At 45.7% G+C, this 14,531-nt stretch overlaps 1 protein-coding gene across 1 annotated transcript; it reads right to left on the reverse strand.

The window, feature by feature from the left end:
* Nucleotides 1–1,759: 1,759 nt before the first annotated feature.
* On the reverse strand, nt 1,760–13,711 carry stmn4 (stathmin-like 4). Its single transcript, XM_083934139.1, has 6 exons — nt 13,603–13,711; nt 7,633–7,697; nt 6,982–7,077; nt 6,519–6,724; nt 3,922–4,113; nt 1,760–2,023 (listed from the first exon to the last, which is right to left on the reverse strand). The coding sequence occupies exons 2-6, from the start codon at nt 7,643–7,645 to the stop codon at nt 1,964–1,966; spliced, it is 567 nt and encodes a 188-aa protein (XP_083790265.1). The 5' UTR covers nt 7,646–7,697; nt 13,603–13,711; the 3' UTR covers nt 1,760–1,963.
* Nucleotides 13,712–14,531: the final 820 nt, after the last annotated feature.

Genomic DNA, 14,531 nt, shown 5'->3' on the forward strand with positions numbered 1-14,531 from the left:
CGCTGGTCGGCCCGAAACTCCAATTAGTCCAAATTCTGAACTGCTGTCACCCCCTGCTTTGTCTCTTTGTGATGTTCTTGTTGTTGATGCTGTGTACATCCACTGTCCTTCATGATGTGCTTTTGAGTTGTGCTTAACGAAATAAGAGTGCTCTAACTCTAAACACTCAGACGCATGTCACTGATCTACGACTACACTACAGTTAAAGTTTCACAGAGAGCCTGAAAACGGCACAATAAAGTAGAGCGTCCTCTCTTTGCAAGCTGATTTTTTTAATGATTTTTTACTCTTCTGGAGCTCTGCGGAAAGAAACAAGAGCCCCGTTGTTCATTTCATATTCATAAACCACATCGTGAGATTCGCCGTGTTCGGCACACGCAGACGTCCCCAGACGGACTCGACAAGCCGCTAAAAAGGTGCGGCGAAGCGTTAGCATGAGAGCGGTGGATTTAGGGAATTCAAGTTTTATTTTGGAAACGGCAGAAGCTCGTGTGTTACGTCCTGTTTATGTATAATGACTGGTAAATATCCTGGAGAGCCAGGGACTCTTGAGACTGACGAGGGCTCCTAAACTTCATCTGTGCGCCCGTTTGTTTTGAGCACATCACACATTTTTCATGTTTTACTTGGTGACGATTTGGATCATAACTCCCTCCTCCATAGTTACAGTCTGACTGGATAGAAAGGGGATAATTGGCTGCATTCAGTTACAAAGCATCCTCACAGCTCAGTTAAAGGCTCAGTACGCAGGGAAACCTAGAACAAAGGGGACGAGTCTACGCAGGTCTCATCTCCCACCAGACACACACGGGCGTCTGATGCACGCGCTTCATACACACCGACAGTCCCTGCAGGAGGGAAACGCCAACTTTGTCAATACTTCTTTTTTTTTTTTTTTACGTTATCCTCCATAAAGTCCGAGTCACAGGAAAGAAAATCCTTTTTAGTAAATAGTATTTATATTTAGACTGAACAGTGCTGAATGAGTTTATTAGATGGTGACTGAAATGGAGAACTTAGGGCGCCCTCCCACTGTGCGTCCGTCCCGTGCCCCGTGCTTTAGGGTCCTTGTCCCCCCCTCCAGGCCCGTTTGTACTCACACTACCTGGGCCTCGGAGAATGCTTCTTGCTGCCTATACGTCATCACGCCGTAACACGTCACACGCATTGGTGAAACGTCCTGGGGCACGGTACAGATGGACAGTGTGAGTACCGCCCTAACTTCACTCATGTGTTCACCTGTATCAGTCTGCTCACGCCTCACTCATTTACGTCGTCCTGATCATGATCGTTAGAACGATAGAAGGGAGTTTACCGTCACTCTTGGCAAACTTGTAGGAATGTGAAGACGTTCGAGGTGGAATAGTTTGATTCAGGACTCTAACGCAGACACATGAAGCTGAGCTTGTATCAGCAGCAGCCTTTGGCTACGGTTAGCAGGAGGCTAAGTCTTCTATCACAGGTTAGATTTTTTGCAGCCTTGGAGAGACGCAGAGGTCTGATCTTCTCTCACATCTCTTCATTTACATCATCCCTAAGGTTATTATGGACGTTTCTGCCTAATGCTGCCAAACAAAGCTGCCTACTGAGCCTTTAACGATGCTTTCTGACTGAAGACGCTGCAGAAAAGAGAGCTATGATATAAATTGTTACCTCCTCCCGCTTTGATGCAGCTTTCATTCCCAACCAAACAAGCATTGTCGACCCCCCCCCCCCCCCCCAAACGTTCCTTTAGATAAAAAGAGGCCGATTTCTTTTTTAATTCAACATCAAGACTTGGCTAAACTTTGTACAGCTCGTTACAGCATACGTCAAATATGAAAACGCGGCTTTTCCCTTTGTTCGAGTTGCTTTTGAGCTCTTTTTCTTTTCTTTCCTGCACTGTTTTGATTTATTTTATTTAATTTTTTAAGCGATTCGTAAAACTCCCAGTCCCGCTCCTTCTCCCGTCGCCTCCGCTCGTCTACCGGCAGGCTTCCTCCTTCAGCTCCTTGTTCTTCCTCACTTCTTCTGCGTGTTTGTCCTGCCAGTCAAACACAGACAGAGCAACATCAGTCATCAGCATTCATGAATATATTAGCATTAATGAGCAGAACAAGGCAACTCTTCATGACGAGGTAAACAGGGGAATGATCTAAAAACTCTTTTCCACCCCGTAGAGAATTCGTGATTACTGATCAGGCGTGTGAGCAATATTTACATGGAAATGCTAATTTATGATGCTGAAGGCGTGCATTGACTTTTAGGTCTGAATAACACAATGCTGGTTAAAGGAAAATGGTTAATACACAGGACATTATTTTCTTAGACAGAGCCAGGCTAGCTGTTTCTCCTAAGCTACGTTAGCTGGATGTTGGTGTACAAATATGGGGAGCGTAGCTATGTTCCCTGCTTTTCCCAAAAAAGGTCCAATGTTCCCCGCTTTGATTGGGACCGGGGAACAGCGGTAACCTGACGCCTCCAGATGGATTGAGTCTCATGGTCTCAGCAGATCCATCTGAACTCTGGTTTAAAGATCTTTTGGGGAAGGGGTGAAAATCCTGGTTTCTGATTGGATAAACCATCTGTCTGTCACCAACATACGGGCCAAACCAACCAATCAGATGAGTGAAGCGTGTGACGTGCTAACAGCGTGGAGGCAAAGCTCAGAAAGGAAACAACATGTGGGTAAAGGAGATTTTCCCTTTGTGTTTAACGTGAATTTACGGATCAAAGGCCCAATTTCAGGAGCCCGGTCCATATTCAACAGAAGGATCCAGAGAACAAAGAGTTAGTGAGCGGCTTGCTCCATAGCTGCTCATCTCATCCGTGGAAGCCTCCATGTTGTTTACACTCAACAGTCTCTTCTGTTTTACTTCAATCCACCAAAGAAACCAACGCTGATTGGTTCGGTCACTGCTCAAACTTCTCCAGATTTTTTCTCCGCCGCACGTTCCCAGACTGATCTACCTCCTAACCCTGACCCTGACCCTTACCATACCCCCTGACCCTAACAAACTGCTGAGTTAAATCCGTGAAGGCAGAGTGTTCACCCTTCTGGGGAGGATAGGGATCACCGCAATCTTTTCATCTAACTCTTTTCATTTCTCATTATGTTGAACTCTTCCTTTAAAAGTGATGACAGAACTAACACAACTTGCTTTCTTTCCGAGAGTGAGTAGTGAGGGAAGTCCATATTTTTCGTCCAAAATTGCACCTTGCACATCACTGCACATGCAAAAGTCCCCATCCAAACCATCTGATGAACTGATCTTCATCTCCCAGCACAAAGCACTTTACAACAAAGAGATGGAGAATTTAAAGTATAATCTCATAAGTCAGATTATAGCAGGTCAGGTAGTTATAATCTGATGGACGATGCTGACGGTGAAGGGGATGAAATAGAGGATGAGTCTGCGAGGTGTCTGTGCGTAACGACTTTTTTGACTGACGGATATAAAAAAAAACACATACAGAAAATACGGACTCAATATGCAAAGACGTTGATACCACTGTCATGTCTATGTGCTAACCATGGAGCTAGAGCTGTGACGCGGTTAGCCTAGCTTAGCATTAAGACTGAAAGTCGGGGGAACAGGTAGCCTGGCTGTCTCTCAAAGCAAAACTAAAAGAAACCAAAAAACTGCTATAAAGTGCTTTTGAGCTTCTCATCTAACTGTTGTACAGACGCTAATAAGAGATATTCTTAAAATGTTGAGTTATTCCTTTAATAGTACCCCTACACTGCCAGTGCACAACAGATCAGGGTTGCGTCTTTGATACATTTCTTCCATATCTCTGGTAAGTCCTTGCTCTTCTGAGGGACTAAGGCATAAGAGCTATGAAACAACAAAATGGTACATAACCAGGCATGTTTCTAGTGTATTAGCGTGGATTTTCCCTAAAGTGTGAGCCCTTGATCTCACATTAACAGGACTGTACCTTCTCCTGCAGCCTCTCCAGCATGGCGGCCAGCAAGGCCTCCCTGTTCTCCTTGTTGGCCTCCATCTTCTGCTCGAGCTTCTCCTTGGCGTTCTTGATGAAGTTGTTGTTCTCTTCAAAGGCCTTCTGGATCACCTCACGCTCGTGCTCCCTTTTCTCCGCCAGGTGCTTCAGCAGCTCGGCCTCCTGGCACTAGAGGGCGATAAAGTTGTTAGGTGGCAGCCTCTAGTGGTCATAATAAACATCACAGGAACAAACAACAAAGTCAGGTGACACAGTATTAAGAGCAAGAAAGTCTGCGTAGTGAGGGGGTTGGGTGGAGACTGGGCACAGACTGTATAATATATGGACGTAGCATACCCGTCGGGGTCCGTTCTCTCAACTTGATCCAATCGTCCTCGCCTACGGGAGTCTCCATCTTGTCAGACTTTGACTCCGCCTAATTTCCTCTTACCAAAAAAGGGCATGTATGTGACGTTGGGGGGAGGGGCGTACGTCCATCTGGCTGACGTTTACCTCCGAGGAGAACTGAGGGCCAGAGGCTAGCTGTCACTCAAGAGACCACGCCCCTAATTATTCACAAACTTTAACCTCCAATAAAATAAAAACTAGCCCCTCCCCCTCAGTGTTGTCATGGAGATCTGATCTAAACACACAGACTAGAATGTTCTTTTGTCCTTAAACAGGTTTAATGATGCTGTGTCAACGGCCTGTTTAACATGGGGCTCAATGAGAAACTGCTCTGTTATGAAACCTGCCCCTAGTGGACACTCAGAGAACTGACGCTGACCGAGCTTCCTGATTGGATCAGACAGGAAGTGGCTGTGGTGAGGGCTTGGGTCAAACAAACACCAGACTTTACCCCTGGATTTCATGCACTGTGGGAAATCGACAACGTTGACTTATTTGAAGTTAACCAACATAACTATACGTCACAGACTTAACAACGTCACAGACTTACTTTATAGCAAACGTAGTCATTTTAGGCCAAACCATGACCTTTGTTGCCTAAACTTAAACCCCTGAAAACATGGCTTCAAATCTGGGGTATTTATATCATTAAATGTTCAAGATTAAGTAAGAACAATCAAAGTTTATGAAACATATCTGGGTATTACTTATTAGGAGTTTAACATTCAAAAACTCAGTAACTCTGGATCACTCAAACTGTTTTGTCAGGACCCTTTGGCGTCATTTGTCAAAGCCCACTGTGACGCTACACTGCGCTCGCTGATTTAAACACAAGGAACATGTGGTTAAAGCTATAGTGTGTAACTTCTACATGTCTCTAAATATCCGTTTCACCCAAGCCACTACCAGAGGAGAGGTTACAACACTGATTGAGTTTGGCCCCTCTAACATCTTGCGGTATTTTTCAATATTTGCTCTTTTTGTATTTGGTGTAGTTGGCGACATTCCCCCGCAGGTGCACAGGAAATGACGCGTTCTACTCTGTTTTACCTGACAACGAGAAGGAAGCGAGAAGGGAGGGGGGAGGAGAGCTAGAAGCAACAAAAAAAGCATAAAAATGTTGTTGAATCCCGTACGGTGTTGGACGAGTAGCGGTGGGGAGGGGCGGGCCATCAGTCATATTGAGGCGCCGACCGTATCGTTGTAATAATGCAGAAATCCTCTAGGGGGAGTAGAAGTTACGCACTATAGCTTTAAAGTTGTGAAATGTAACAAAACCATGTGGTTAGGTTTAAGTAACAAACCAACTTGGTTAGGGTTAGCACGACTTCTCGGGACGTTATTAAAAGTATGATTCTGATGTTACTCAAGCGAGGAGCGGGACACGGGACCCAGACACCAATGGCGGTCTCCTGGGTAATGTTTGTTTTTGCTTTTGTCACTCTCCTGGAGCTCTTGCACTGAGCATCCCATTGTTCTTGTGCGTTTCATACAGATCCCTAAGAGTGTCGTATCAAACACAGGAGGCATGACAAAGCGTCGTTATTTGGCGCCCTGGGAAAGTGAACAGCCTGGATCATCAGGACTGTCTCTATCTCTTCCAGCAAAGCCCTGCCCTCTACAAACCAGTGTAAACGGCACAGAGGGGAAAATGAATCTACTGAAAGAACTGAACCTGTTTTGACTTTGACCGAACGTCGAGAAGCAGATGTATTATTAATGGAAACACGTGATGGTGCAGGTGTCGCGTGACTGCTCTGTTTCCGGACACGTTCTCTGTGCCAGCTATAATTCCTCTCTCCTCACCTTTCCCTCCTCTCCTCCCTTCCTCCCCCTCTCTCCATCCCCGTCTTTCCTTGATGAACATGAGCTGTTGTGAGCGCGTCCCTTCGTGATTGCCCTTGTACCTAATTTAATGTCCCTCTTTTCATCGTCCCACCCTCCCTCTGCTTGTGTTTCCTCCCTTCCTGCACATCAGCTCCAACACTCCCTCCCTGTTTCCTTTTATCCATTTCCACCCGTTTGATAAATCAAGTTAACCACAAAGAGCGTTGTCAGATGTTTGACAATGCCTCAATGGGCTACAAATAGCCAGGGTTAGGGTTACAGTTTAGGGCGAGTGCCTGTCCAGCTGGGTTTCTTGTGGGTATGATGATACACAAATCCAACCCCACCCTCCCCCTCACCTTTCGCCTCTCCTCGGCAGCCTCCAGCTTTTTCTGGATCTCCTCCAGGGACGGGTCGCGGCGCTGCGGCATGGAGGTGTTGAGCTCTGGCACGCCGTCAAAGGACGGGGGCTTCAGGATGACCTCGAAGGCCTGTCCAGATGTCCGCTTATTCAGCTCGATTACCTCCACGTCTTTGATGACGCACCAGCCCAGATCCACCGCATCTGTGGTGTTGGAAGGTGGCCATGTTTAGGTTATGCATTTAGTATGAATTATTTAGACAGGGGAACACTGTTATGCATCAACTGTGTGTGATAATCGGTGCATTATGTGGTTCGTGGTTTGCCTGCGTTCCACATTTTCATTTGTAATCCCTGATTCCTCCATTTCCCAGAACGACTAGAGTCTATATTTGCTGTAATACTGTGTATTTCACCTTGTGTGATTGATAACATGCGTGTAAAAGTGATTTATTTTTTACCTTCTGCTTTGTATGTAGGTTTGTCTGTAGTCTGTGGGTTCAGACAGGCACAGAACAGAGACACCAGGGGGAGCTCTTTGATCTTCTCTTTGTAGGCTGAAGACACACGCACACACACACACACACAGAGATACACACTTTTTCAGTTATGCCTGACGTGAAGCATTCAAGGCCTGATGATGTAATCCTCCTTTTCTGTGACAGTGACGGGTCATTCTCATCATGTTATTTAAAGCTGCAGTCGGCAAATCTGGCAGATCGAGTTGACTCGTCATATTTTGAATGTTTACAACTCTCACGCCCCTCCCCCTCTACCACCAAGCTCCTCCCTCCCTCCCATAGTGTGCGTCAGTGCACGTGCACCAGATTCCTGTGAACGCGCCTGTGTCTTCTCTCATTATTAAACAGCATGGAGTAAATGCCACATGGAGGTAGGCTGGCTAACTTACTCATAGATAGCAGTTGCTAACATCATTTAGCGTATGCTAGCTTGAAGCGTGTGCCTGTGATAATGAAACATGATCTGTGGCATGTGTTTAGCGGACAGGATGATATGGGCGCCGTGGATTTTTGCAGGCTCTAGGTGCACGTAGAGGCGTGTTTTTTCTATAACGGGAGGGAGCAGTGAGGTGTGTGAGGTGCTGCATTTACCTGCCAGAGTCATCTTCTCACTGCGTATGTGTAACTCTCCAGGGATGATGAAGATCCTTCTCAGTCTGTCAGAGACATGCGGAGACAGAGGGGAAGCACTGAATGAAGCAGATTCAAAGGTTATATTAATGAATGTGAGATGGTACAAGACGACAAGCAGCAGGGTACTTGTGTAAGCACCTTCCATTCAAGTTTGATTGGACCAACGAGGGAGCGGCTCCGCGCCAAAGATTAAAAGCAGAGGGTCATTATGCCGAGGTTAGTTTACCATTGACCGGCTGGGAAAATCAAACCAGAGAAGTAAACAAGAACAAATAAACAACATCATCAGAACACGTCGTCTTGTTCACATGTGAACCGAAATAGCTCAAGTATCCTTTAAAAGGAGATTTCAACAAACAAAGTTGACTTATAAGTGCTTAATAAGTATCCTTGTGAGACCATCTCCGCTGTATTTTACTCTCAGTTGCTGGTTGCCAGAGTTGTCTGTTGTTGGGTGCAGCTACTGTAGGCTGGCACTGGGTGAAATGGAGTTAGCCAATCCTGCAGCTGCTTCTTTGTCCCAGCAGCTGAGTGAGCGGAGACGGGCAACAACCAGAGTCACTATAGGCCGAGCATTCACTCCATGGACTGAGAGAAAGGAGAGGAACGCCATTCAAACGCACGCCCACATGGCTACGCTTCTCCTGGATGCTAACATCACTTTCATCTGCACTTAGCTGGAACGGCTAACGCTAATGGCTAACGCTAACTGTCAGTCAAACTCCTCTAATCCTTGTTTTGATGCTGTGATTTTCTGGAGGGGACGGGTTCAAACAGGCTCAAACAGACTCCGGTCTCCTGGAGCTACTGGGCCGGGTCTGACCAACCTGGCAACCCCACTGCTGGACTTCTTTTTTGTTGTTGCGACGACGATCTTGAGACACTAGATGGAGCTGTTCTGCTCATTCTCCATATCCAACCTTTAAGCTTACTTACACTTTATTGCTATATTTGGTCTTTTCACCTTAGTGATCTTTTTTGGGTCCGAATTGAAAACAGGTGAAATGCACTTTCCTGACTCTGCATGTGTCACACTTGTTGTATATTGGACTGTGACAGGCTACCAAACTACTTGAGACGTTACAAATTCCTACTTGCATGTACACGCATTCGGCTCAGCCCCCCATGTTGCAGTGAATCACGCACGTCAACCAAGTGCGAGGAGCAGCAGGAGGTCGTTGAGAGGAAGAGGAAGGTAGAAATAACAGCGAGGACAAAAACCTGCTTCACCACCTGCTGAAAATACCCCCAACCTGTGTCTGAGATACTCACTGGTTAATCAAATAAGTTAATATTGGGCTGGAGAGGGGATGAAATTCAAGAATAAATCCATTGAATTCAGACTTAGTTCAAGCAGTGTTTTAATCAAACTGAGCTGAGAGAGGGAGGAAGCAGAGCAGCAGCTGTCGCACCAAACCTTCCACCTCCTGCTGTCTCCGTCTGTCAGATGGTCTCAGCAACACTGAGCCGATGAACATCTGAGCGATGCTGCAAATTGCTCACGCTCATGCTAAGAGGCCTTTTCAAACCTTCAAATTGAACAAGCTAGTGAAGCAAGCTAGTTCAATAACAAGAATTTAAAAATCAAACAGGATCACGTTAAAGGTCCCATGAGGTCAAAGGTGAGATTTCCATGTTTCAGACAGAGGGGGAGTAAAGGTATATTCAGACAGACAGTGTGAGGAAGATAATGTTTTAAATATCAAAGCATGAAAACATACCACGATACAAGAATGAACCTGAGAATGAGCTTGTGTCCACTTTAAGAAGAGGGACATAACTTCCTGTATCATTGCAACTCAGGGTCAATGACAGCGAACGCTCAAAGGTCTGCAACACCTGAATTTACCGTAGTTATCAGTTCATTTGAGAATGTTACCCTGCACGCTTCATTGACCCTGTCAGAGCTGAATGCACACCAATCATGACCACAGGTGAGGGTAGGAACCAGGACTGAGGGTAGATCCAGAGCTTTGCCTTCCTCAGCTCTCTTTTCGTCACAACGGTGCGGTAGAGCGACTGCAGCTCCGCCCCCGCTGCTCCGATTCTCCGGCCAAACTCACGCTCCGTCGTCCCCTCACTCGTGAACATGATCCCGAGGTACTTGAACTCCTTCACTTATTTTATAAATATTCTTGAGCTCAGCTACTTTGATCATAGGGGGAAAAAATCATTATTAATCAATTCCATTGCAATTACGGAGAAAAGGGTGAAAGAAAGTGCTTTACGAAGGGTGAGAGCAGTGTCTTTTACGTCTCTGAACCCAAAATATCCCCCCGTATTTTTACTTAATAATGTGTGCCTTTGTTGTAGTAAGCTGCTGTGTATGTATGTATGTATGTATGTGTATCTATTTATTTCTCCGTCCATCCACCTGTCTGCCTGTCTGTCTCTCTGTCTGCCCTTCAGGCTTAGACAGGCAGTGAGCTCCAGAGAGCGAGAGAAGGGCACTAATGAGACAACCAACGACACGGAGAGTGGAGCACACACTCATCTGACACACACTGACATGGCTCCCAGTGGAAGTTACACACTCACGGACACACACATGCAACATACATGCACAGATACCTTGAAATACACTCTTGTGCCGCACACATACTAATCAGACGGTAACAGTGTGGCTTTGGTACACTGCTGGAATGCACACACACACACACACACACACATACACACACACACAGCTGCTTCTCATCGGATGAAACCACCCAGGTTGCAGATCAATGCACTGCGCCCTGCAGGAGTAAGAGTGTTTCATTTATCACGTGTCGATACAGAGAGAGAGAGAAGGGAAAGGTCTCTGCACACACAGGAACATGTGGGTCATGGTGGTGGGAAATATGCTGACAGTGAACTTCTCCATTATACTTTTCTATGATATTCATAGACTCGTTGTCCCAGGAGATCTCTGTCCTTCATGTCTGCTGAAGGTAATTTTTACCGTTTAAGGTCTCTAAGAAACTCCGGCTGCACATAATGATGTCTAATGGTTTTCAGGACAGGAAGTAAAAGCACAGTGAGTGGTGTCTTTATGCTGAATATGCAGCTTTATCCAGCAGTGGGTTAGCTCAGGCCCTGCGATAGACTTGCGTCCTGTCCAGGGTGGACCCCGCCTCACACCCGATGTCAGCTGGGATCGGCTGCAGCCCAATCTCCCCCTGTGACCCCGATAGGGACAAGCTGGATGGATGGTTAGCTTAGCTTAGCATAAAGGCTGGAAACAAGGGGAAACAGCAAGCTCTGTTGAAAGTTTACAGAATCTTCCAGAACTTTTAAAGCCTACTATTAACATGCTATCTATGTATTTTGTTTTTAACCTATATGACATACAGTAGCGCATTTGTTCCTGGCCTTTCTTATGACCCACAATGGCTGCAGTTCATCTCACCCTCTCTAACCATAATGGTAACAGTTTAAAATGTGACACAGTCTCAGGTTATTTAGCTTATGTATGTGACGGAGTTACGTACGTGATGTAGAACGTTTGTAACTTAACTTTCAAATTAACTATGTACGTAATTTAAAATAAGTCAACGTTGTCCTTTGGTTGTGGTGGGTACCGCGCCCCCACCACAGCGACTTCCTGTTTGATCCAATCAGGAAGCCCCGTCAGCGTCAGTTCTCTGAGTGTCCACTAGGGGCAGGTTTCATAACAGAGCAGTTTCTCATTGAGCCCCATGTTAAACAGGCCGTTTACACAGCATCATTAAACCTGTTTAAGGACAAAAGAACATTCTAGTCTGTGTGTTTAGCTCATATCTCCATGACAACACTGAGGGGGAGGGGCTAGTTTTTATTTTATTGGAGGTTAAAGTTTATGAATAATTAGGGGCGTGGCCTCTTGAGTGACAGCTAGCCTCTGGCCCTCACTTCTCCTCGGAGGTAAACGTCAGCCAGATGGACGTACGCCCCTCCCCCCAACGTCACATACATGCCCTTTTTTGGTCAGAGGAATTGAGGCGGAGTCAAAGTCTGACAAGATGGAGACTCCTGTAGGAGAGGACGATTGGATCAAGTTGAGAGAACGAACCTCGACGGAGACGTCTGTTTTTTATATACAGTCCATTGGGGGGACAGGAGTCGCCCCATCCATTCGCCCTGACCTCCTCCCTACGTGGACTTTGTTGCTTTTTATATCACGCCACCTGACTTCCTTATTATACCTAATTATTACAGCCACTAGAGGCCACTGTAAATGTAAATATGGGTTTCATCAAGCTGTGTTTAATAGTGGGGTTGTGTACTGGACTAACCAGTAGGTACTGCAGGACGTTACTGGCCATGGTCAAAACATGGTCTGACCCATTGCTCCTGTAAAACGTTGAATTGTTGTTTTAGGTTTTGAACAAACGGTAAACTGACGACAAATAACGTCTTCTAATCTGGTTTCGTAAAGCTGACTTAGAGCGCATTACTTCATATTTAAAAATATAAATCCTCTTTAAATCAGAGGTCAGTCAAAGTCTCAGTCACGTTCAGGAGTTTTACTTCCAGCGATGCCGGCAGTCCATTTTTAATTGAACAGATATTGAATTGAACGTCTCATTTTCCATTTTTTATTCACACACAGTGGGTTTCTAAGAAGTCAGAGTGAAAAAGAAAGATAGAAGACATAGTGACTCTGTCTCCATGGGCCCAGTATTTAAGGTACCACTTACATTTTCACATTACGGCGTGAATCCTCAGTCTAATACTTTGATTTCTTACAGGAGCGGCGGTTACCACACACTCCAACTTCAGGAAAATATAAACATTTGTTAAACGTATCCCAGAACACCAATCTGTGTTTTTTTATGAGCCATTTGACTCAGTTTGTGGGTTTTATAGGTTTTACAGATTGTAAACAGTTGTTTCCCCATATTTTCTTACCTAATACCGGTGTGGTGCCGTATTCAGCACCCCTGCCGTGAAATGCAACCCCTCGCATTATAGGTGATATTCTGGATCAGAAGGGTGTTGTTTCCACCTATAGGAGTAGCTTATATATATATATATATATATATATATATATATATATATATATATATATATATATATATATATATATACACATATACAGGTAACCCACAACGGTCAGAACATTGGTTCCTTACAGTCTTTAAACTATTTTAAAGAGTTTAAAGTCACAAACTCTGATAATAGTGAACACAAAACATCATTTTCTTTGTGTGTTCTGTGGAAATATACTGCAGCCATAATTACAACATGAGTTAAATGGATCTTTTGAGCAAGTTGAATGTGTTTGACTCAGCGTTTCCTAAATATAATCCCAGCTTTTCTTGCAATTCATAGGTTCAAAAGTGTGCTTTTAATGTGGTTACCTGTATATAAACTACTCCTATAGGTGGAAACAACAGCCTTCTGATCCAGAATATCACCTTTAATGCGAGGGGGTGCATTTCACGGCAGGGGTGCTGAATACGGCACCACACCGGTACGACACGCACACACAGTAATGACCGGCTAAAGGTGAAATGAACACTGAAGACAAGACCGGTTCAAAACCATCCAATAATATCAGACAAATGGGAACTTCTGTAAACTATGTCGCACGCACACACACACACACACACACACACACACACACACACACTCGTCTCGTCTCCCGCTCTATCAGACACAAAGCTGCGTCTGCACATATGGATGATCAATAATAAATGACACAGGTTACACGGCATACACTTCATGGGGACACCGAGTTCTCTCCCTCTCTCCCTTTTTCCTCCTTCTCCCGTTTGCAGGGACCACTGCATCATCACCATCCTCACCCTCGCCCCATCACGCCCCACCAGCACACACACACACACACACACACACACACACACACACACACACTCGGGGGCGACCTGCATCCCTGCAATAAAACGTAACCCTGAGAAGGAACAAGGACGCGAGTGAGATGCAGATGTGTGCAGCTGTGTGACTTACCCCCCTCAGTCCCTGACTTCTCCGCTGCTGTTGCTGCTGATGGAGCGGTGACTACGGTTACCCCCGTCTGGCTGCACGGATACAGGCGCCGGGCAACAGCATCAGCAACAGCATCAGTTGCTGCCTCCATGACATCACCTTGGAGACGTCTTATTGGTCCGTGACAGTGCCAGCATCCAAGCATCTCAGCCAATGAGAGGGGGGAGGAAGGACGGGGGGGAGGGCCGTCAGCTCTTTGTGTTGTACTGCAGGGTGGGCGGTGGATTCACTGTTTTATTATATGGTGCAGGAGTGTGTGTGTGTGTGTGTGCGTGCGCGTGTGTGTGTGAAGGGGTATGTGTGTGTGTGAGTGTGTGTGTATTATGCATGATGGAGAGTTGAGTGAAGTAGTGTGAGAAATTGGTAAAGATTGGGTGTGTGTGTGTGTGTGTGTGTGTGTGTGTGTGTGTGTGTGTGTGTGTGTGTGTGTATTATGCATGATGGAGAGTTGAGTGAAGTAGTGTGAGAAATTGGTGAAGATTGGTGTGTGTGTGTGTGTGTGTGTGTGTGTGTGTGTGTGTGTGTGTGTGTGTGTGTGTGTGTGTGTGTGTGTGTGTGTGTGTGTGTGTGTGTGTGTGTGTGTGTGTGTGTGTGTGTGTGTATTATGCATGATGGAGAGTTGAGTGAAGTAGTGTGAGAAATTGGTGAAGATTGGGTGTGTGTGTGTGAGTGTGTGTGTGTGTGTGTGTGTGTGTGTGTGTGTGTGTGTGTGTGTGTGTGTGTGTGTGTGTGTGTGTGTGTGTGTGTGTGTGTGTGTGTGTGTGTGTGTGTGTGTGTGTGTGTGTGTGTGTGTGTGTGTGTGTGTGTCTCAGCAGGGGGCCCAGCTAGGAAGCACGCAGGACACTAAATAATTTAGAACTTCACTGTATTTACAAGAAGAAGAAGAAAAA

The sequence above is a fragment of the Echiichthys vipera genome (assembly GCF_963691815.1).
Source record: "Echiichthys vipera genome assembly, chromosome: 19".
Classification (NCBI taxonomy): domain Eukaryota; kingdom Metazoa; phylum Chordata; class Actinopteri; order Perciformes; family Trachinidae; genus Echiichthys; species Echiichthys vipera.